This window comes from Bos taurus, chromosome 28 (genome assembly GCF_002263795.3).
Source record: "Bos taurus isolate L1 Dominette 01449 registration number 42190680 breed Hereford chromosome 28, ARS-UCD2.0, whole genome shotgun sequence".
NCBI classification, from domain to species: domain Eukaryota; kingdom Metazoa; phylum Chordata; class Mammalia; order Artiodactyla; family Bovidae; genus Bos; species Bos taurus.
The window spans coordinates 18,102,671-18,110,277 of record NC_037355.1 but is presented as its reverse complement, the minus strand read 5'-3'; the positions used below and the strand labels follow the sequence as shown (position 1 = coordinate 18,110,277).

Genomic DNA, 7,607 nt, shown 5'->3' with positions numbered 1-7,607 from the left:
ATCTGAATGTATCACCTCTCCATGTAAACTTATTGTTCGGTATCAAGACCAAATGCTCAACCTGGTCTCTTAGGACCTATCTGGCTGACCCCTGCTGTACTTTGTAACCTCACCTCAACTTCATTCCTTATTATTCTACTTCTGTCACACAGGCTTTTTTGATTCCTATAATAGGTTTACCTTGTTCCTGCCTCTGGGCCTTTGGACATGTGGTACCTGGTGCTTGGAGAACTCTTCTCCTAATTCCCTCTCATCTCAACTCATACTCATCCTTCATGTGTCAGTTTAGTAATCACACTCCTCTCCCTTGGAACTAGGTCAGCTTGAGGTTTTATATTTATGTGGGTGACTATTTGATTACTCTCTTTCCCATTAGTCTTATAAGCTCCAGAGATGGTATAGTTTATCTTCTACTCAAAATTGTAATCCCAGCTCCTAACAAATATGCCTGGAAGTTGAGACATGAATCAGTCTTTGTTGACCAAGTAAGTAAATTGTTGCTTTTGTTACTTGCCAGGAGAGAAGCGTGGTATATAGAAGAAGCTGTCGATTTAAGAGCCCTGAGTTCATATCCCAGCTCTGCCAATTTGTTAGCTAGATGATCTTGGGCAAGTTGATTTACCAGTCTAAGCTTCAGTCTTTGCATCAGTAAAATGGGCAGAACCATATTTACAGGAGGGTGTGAAGGGTAAAGATACTCTATGCCAATTGGGCACCCAGTAGGTTCTCCACAGACAGACATCATCGTTATTATTCTATTTGGAGACAGCCTGAAGGAAAGTACTCTGGTGGAGGCCACAGGGCACTCAGGAGGAAGTTGACAGATTACACCCAAAAGGAAACAGATAGTAACATTTTTTATTAAATATTACAGTGGATCAAAAAGTACAAAATATCTCTTGCCTGCTATGTGATTGGGAAACTATTGGCACGTAATACAGTATCAAAAGCAGTAATAAGTACAATTTGGAAAACATACAAAATTGAGTGTTTATAGTTGGCTCAGCATTTTTCTGGTAGTGTTTAAACTAATGCAAAGGTCACTCAATAACCTCTCCATTGGGAACCTATATAATATCACTGGGCCATGTTGCTATATACAAATAATCACCTTACAGAGCATAGAGGTTACATAGCTGGAATCACCAAAAGTATACAATATTTACAACACAGGAAAGTTTAAAAAAGTATAAACAGCCAAGAGATTATGCTGCTATTCTTCAGACATATTTCAACCATGGGGAGACAAGCAGAATATCAAATACATCAACAGCCAACACTGGAATTTAAGTGCTCAAGATAATCATTGCAATGGTGTGGGTCTCACCAGGGCAAACTTGTTCCCATTTTTCTTAAGAATTGGGACAAGGATAAAACTAGACCAGATGGGACTTGGCTGACCACCACCAAATGTGACTTTGTGGGACAACAAGTGAAGAGAAATAAAAGTTCTCTTTGAAGGCACACTACATAAAATATTTTTGTGGGATCACCTTGAAATTTCCATCAGACACACCAACACAGTGAAATACAGTACTTGAGAATTCATGCACCAGGTCAGAAAGTTGTAAAGTCAATGTCGAGTTTTAACAAACCCTTCTGTATATGCCCTGATAAACAAGTGAACTTAAGAGCCTCTAGCTAGTAAATAAATAAGTCAGTCCTGTGGCAAATATTACAAGTTCCAATCACTTACTAGGAGAATACTTAATTCTGAAACTTGGTTGGGCTGGTTTTTTTTTTTTTTTTCTTTAATGTTGAGTTGCCAAAAGCTAAACCAGAAGTTGCATGGAAAGGTTTTTAAAAAGTATTATTTAGAATCTCCAAATCTCCAGTAAATCACGGTCTTAGTGCATTTTGAATTGCAACATTTCTTGGAAGCCGCACTTAGTAAATAGATTTATGACTCCACTGCCAATTAGATTCCACAGTTTCCTTTACAGAACTACCAATAACAATGGTTTGATTGCACAAAGGCTTGTGCAACGCCATTCAATAATAAGGCCCCTTGAGCTCAAACAATGCAAACAAAGCCCTATTTAAGACTTTTTAAAATGTAGTTCTCGGCCAATGAAGAATTCAATGGTCTTTTTGAAAGATTTCCAAGATCTCTGTTCAGAGTTTTAAAACAAATAACACACTGCTTCTGTTGGGAATGTATACCCTCCTCTCTCTCTACTTGTCCTGATGTTTTGCCGAGGGTATGAGCTTCCTCAGACAGAAACAGTGAGTCTCCTCTCGGAAGAGATGAGAAAAACAAAAGCTGGACTATGTTAACATTGTTTGAAAATGGTGTGATCAAATTCCAACATGATGAAACCAGACTGAAATCATTGCAGCGGGGAAAACAAATGCCCCCTCTTCAGAACAGATAGGTGCGCTCCACAGGGGACACAGGCCCCGGTTTTGAGAAACAAACTCATAGACACCATGTAGGATCTAGTCCGTGTCAGCCGCAGAAACACTGGCGTTTCCCCTTCTTCCGTGTCCTCTGATTCTGTGACCATTCAGTCTAGTGCAACTTTCTTATATATGTTCCAGCCAGCATTTTGCCAGCTGCAATTGAGATTATTTTCCCCCACTCTATCTTGTGCAATAGCAGGATAATCTGCATTCACACATTTATAATCTAAATTCTACTAGTCTATCTATGGTTCTATTAAATATATATATATGTATATATTATTCCACAGGAAGGTAAATAATTAATTGAAGCAAATGGAACTCTTAACACTAGATCTCTACATTCTTTTGTTTCCACCTTTGGATATTAAGTATGTTACATTGAATATTTGGCTTCGTATCATAGAGACATTTCAATACAAATGCACGGCATGCATGGCTTGGTTTAAGAGCCACAGTTTCATTGTTTACCAGTTTTGATTATGTTTCAGTCGAGTTACCTATTTAGAAGTTGAAAATTATCATCAATTTTCATAGAATTAAATATCTCAGAGGTAAAAGACTTGGATAACTATGATTCTAATGTCTACCAGTCGTTTTGGGGCAGGGGAGGGTTGGCTGGGGAGTTCATCAAAGCAGTTTTAGCGGGGCTTGCGACCTGGAAGGAAAGTCCACTCTCTGTGTCGATAGACTTTTAACACACTTAGAAAAATGCATCCACCTTGATGTTACATCTTGTCAGCCTATAGGATAAAGTGGCAAGAATGACAATATACATTCTTTACATCTTCTGACTGCGTGAACAGCTTAACCATTTCTTTCCAACAGTAAAGAACATCATTCAGTGGACTGTATTGCCAGGTGGTTAAAAAATGGCACAAAAACTGTGTGCACACACACGAATCTCACACCCCGTAACCCAAGGAGGATGGCTTGCTTGGGAAATGAGTAATCCAGTATGCCAGCTACCCCCAAAGATGTGGCCTGTGAGGTTCTTCTTGGGAATAGCAAGAAACCCACCTGATGAGGCAATGTGACAACCTATTACTGGAAAGACTGTGGCCCAGGGCAGGTAGCTGGCACCTGGGCCTCCCACTACTCACTTTCTTCTGGATAGTCAAGCTCCATCCTCTTCCCAACCCCCTTTCCCAGACTGTTTAAAGGGATCTTTGCCAACACCAATGTAAATCATTTTGGCTTCTGTTCTAATTTCTGAAATTCCTAAAATATCTGTGCAGCCCACAAATATGTCCTCTAGACTCTTGTTATTCAGCAGCTTGCTGCCAGTGAGGTTTTTGTTTTTATGATTCCTCTGGTATGTAGGACAGTTTCACAGCCTAGATAAGGTAAGTACAATGCTCAATGTTTTCACATAACCCAATACTTCAAAGCAGAGCATTTGGCAGGGTAAGTAAGCAGTGTATAAGCTCTTTCAACTATGCCATTTATGAGGAACAAAATCCTTAAACTGCAGATTTGCAAAGGAACGTTCTTTGCACCGTCGTGTGCTCAACGGTTTCTTTTTTCATTTGTTCCACTAGAATCAGTTGCTTCAATTTGTAAACAATAACATTACCACCCAAAGCTGCTCAAAATAAGATGTGGAAAAATTACAAACACACATCAACAACTGGGACAGTCAGTCTTTAAAACAAAATAAACGACCTGCAAATAAAAGCGATACTGTTTAATTAAAAAAAGAAAAAAAAAAAAAAGGACAAGAAACCGGGAGAAAAATAGGGACTACCTGTATATAAATTAGGTGAGCAAACAGTGATATGGGTAGTTTTAAGAAGCAAATATATACAGTCAGTTTAACAGTGTTTACTTCTCTGGATTGTTTAATAGTGTCAAAATGAAAGATCTATTGAAGTTTTACTATACATTGCATTGATTGAACCTTGGAGAGTTTTATGAAGAGGGGGCATCCCTTGGCATGTTTGCCAGTCTTCCTTGCCCCGTCCTCTGAAATGTCTACCCTTTTTTGCCCAGATTGTTTCCTGACCATCAGAACTCAGATGGAGTCCTCTAAGTTCTTCTGGATACACGTGAATCCCTTCACAAGACCCCCGTGCAAAGTGAACCATCTAGGGTGCCAGGGCCTCTGTGTCGGAAGGGGTCAAGATTGACCAGCCAAGGCCGGAGTCATCCCAGAAATACCAGGTATGCTCACTTCCCCTCCGGGCCCCTTAGGCCAGGACTGATCTCACCCCCAGATTAGAAGAAATACTGACTTCTAATTCTCCAAGCCATCACCCCAGGCGCAGGAGCGAAGCACTGTTAACCATGTCGCCATTTGGGATGCTGGGCAGGGCCGGGCTTACAGTTTCGTACTGGGGTGTACGGATGACAGCTGAGAAGATGGGAAGGCGGCTTGAGGATTTATAGCAGCTAGAGGGTAAATGCTGTTGTGCAAAAGGTCCCCATATGAACTTCCTACGGGTGTGGCTGCAGCCAGGTGTCTGTATAGCTGCTGAGAATTTGTCGGCGATGTAAAAATTCCTCTTTGCATCACAAGCGAGTGGAAAGCAAGGGGCTGCATGAGTGGAGAGAGCACAGCCTGGTTTTTCAAGTACTGCAGAGAATGAGAGTACCCAGCCGGGAGCCTGGAGTTGAGGCCCGAGCTACACAGGCTCCCGGAATACAAACCTGGGAAGATGGGGGAGGAGAGGGGCAGCTTGTGGCCTTCTGAGGTGCCCCCAGAGTGCCCACTGTGTGCGGCCTTGCTGCCTTCGCTCTCCTGCTCCGAGGCCTTCTCCTTCCCAGAGACCTCCTTGGCGGGGTCCAGAGGAGACACGGCCCGGGCCTTTTTCCCAGCGATTACAAGGTCCAAATCCTCCAGGCTGCGCTTGATGGGCCGCGCTGCGCCAATGTTCTGAGGACTCATTTTCCGGTGGAGGATGGGGTGGACCATGCTGTCCATCTTCCTGAAATTCTCCAGTCTCACAGGGTGAGGCTTTCCCGACCTGGAAAGCGCTTCAGGGTATTTTTTAGGGGCTGACATGGTCATAGGCGATACCCGACAGGCCTTGGGGTGACAGTCTCGACTCTGGCTATTTATGACCTGGAACTGGGAGGTGCCCTTGCTCTCCTGGGGTCCAGGCGCTGAGTGGGCCAGGCCCAGGGCCTTGCCGGTGGGTTTGTGGGGGTTCTTGGGAAGGCTCAGATCCGTTGGCTGATCATCTGTGGGGGCTTCCACTGCAGCCGACTTTTTGTCTTGCAGATGTAGAGACGCCAGATAATTCACGTGGAGCTTCTCTTGGTGTTTGTGGGAAGGAAAAGAACTGTTTTCCGTTTCCCTGTACATGTCCCTGCAGGGGTACTTGGATGTCTGTTCATTGTGCAGATGGTGTTCGGTATGCCTATAGAGGCTGTGGAGGTGGGGAGATGAGTAGAAATCGGCCAGGAAGCTAGGCATGTGGGAGTGGGGAAGCGCCCTTTTCTCTAACAGTTTCTCCTTGCCCTCCTGTATTTCTTGCTTTAGGACATAAGAGTCGGCCAGGGGGCTAAGGTGATGCTTGGAGAAGCTGAAGCGGTGGGGCTCCGATCGACTTAGTTTGTCATGCTTAAAAATGTCACTGATGCCCTTCCTCTCCTCTGAGGGCTTGCTACGGAAACTCTGGACGTGCTGGATCACCGATGGCCGGTTGACTGCCATGTGGTCAGTGCTTTGGCCATGATGGGCCTGGGACAAACTCGAGCACCGGTCCTCCCTCGCAATCACTTTCTTTTTGCTGATCAAAGGGGGTGGGGAGCCATAAGGGTAGCTGCTGGAGAGGCTGGCTCCGCTGACCTGGGACAAAAGTTTTTTCTTGGCCAGCGGGGACATGATGCCTGGGTTCCCCCTTGAGTAAAGCAGCGGGGTATAATTAAGTCCATGGTTCTCATTCATGGGCCCAGTCAAGTCTTTGTCTTTGAACATGTCAAACGACTGGACCACAAGGACCTTCGGGGTCTGCTTGAGTGCATTGTGGATGTCGTCACTGCCCAGCTGGTCCACCTTCACGGTGCAGTTGGCAATGTAATCCGCCATCGCAGGGAGCTTGTCATCCTCCACCTCACTCTGGTTTGCCAGTGGGGGCTGCGTGGTGGAGAAGCCAGGGAAGGATGCTTCTTGGAGCTCATTTTCAGGGCTCTCTGTAAAACAGCAGGGCTTGGGTTCTTTTGAGTCCACGAGAGCACTGGGAGAGGTAAGGGACTGTTTGCCAGTGCCGGGAGTCGGGGCCAGAGGGGCACTCGCCAGTGGAGGGGCAGGCCCCTTCTCTCCTGCCTCCTCTGCCACCTTCTCACTGTTGGCACCTTGATCTGTTTCACTGTCCTTTTCTGGGTCTGCTTGGGACACCAAGGGCCTTGCTGCAAAATCCTGGTACCCTTCCAATTTTTTCTTTGTGTCTGCTATTGGGAGAGGCTCAGTGATGCTTTTCTGGTTTACAGTCTCTTGTTCCTTCTCTTGCTCTGACGAAACCTGGTAAGATATTGCAAAAGATGGTCAGAAGGAAGCCAAATGCATTGACACTTTATGCTATGAAATAAAATGTTACACACAGCAGATTTCTGAAAACAGGCTTGTCAGTCAGCTCATCAAGTTTCTGTAAAGCTTTATTACTCCCCAATCATGGCTCTAAACAAAGAAATCTAAATTACAGAAAGCATTAGGAGAAATATGCATATTCACTTCAGTCCCTTAAGAGATACCTATCAAAACAGCACAGTGTTACATACTGCTGGTGTACAATCATATCACTCCTTCTTGATTCTAATATACAGTTTAATTCTGAGGTTGTCTTCTTGTCAAATCAGTCAATTATCCAAATGGGTTTTAAATTACATGTTGTGCTTTATGACACTTTGGAGAAAGATTTTTTTTTTTTAAGCATCTTACAAAATCCAACCCCATGTCAACAAGCGACAAACTTACTATAATCGCTTGTTTTTCTTTAGGAGACCAAGTATCGTCCTAATGTGTTAAATTTTATGGTGCATAAAATTAGTGATGCTTAAGTGTTTATTTTATACCCAGAGCCAGATGACATGCAGGTAAGACTAAAATACTGAAAAATTATACAGATGCAAAATCAGCCCGTCTACCCAAGGGATAGAAGGACTCAGTCCTTCTAGGCTACAGCAAACTCCATGTCCATTAAAGCTGAAAATGAAGTTGTCAGAATTCAAGCAGTGAGTGCCACCACAAATACAGCTTTTTT

At 43.9% G+C, this 7,607-nt stretch overlaps 1 protein-coding gene across 2 annotated transcripts in view; it reads right to left on the bottom strand.

The window, feature by feature from the left end:
* Positions 1 to 840: 840 nt before the first annotated feature.
* Positions 841 to 7,607, bottom strand: part of ARID5B (AT-rich interaction domain 5B) — a 192,880-nt gene continuing 186,113 nt past the window's right edge. For both annotated transcript variants that reach the window (XM_024986848.2, XM_024986849.2), the window contains one exon: positions 841 to 6,868. In XM_024986848.2, the coding sequence (XP_024842616.1) occupies positions 4,724 to 6,868 (2,145 nt within the window). In that variant the 3' untranslated portion in view covers positions 841 to 4,723. The remainder of the gene's footprint in view (positions 6,869 to 7,607) is intronic.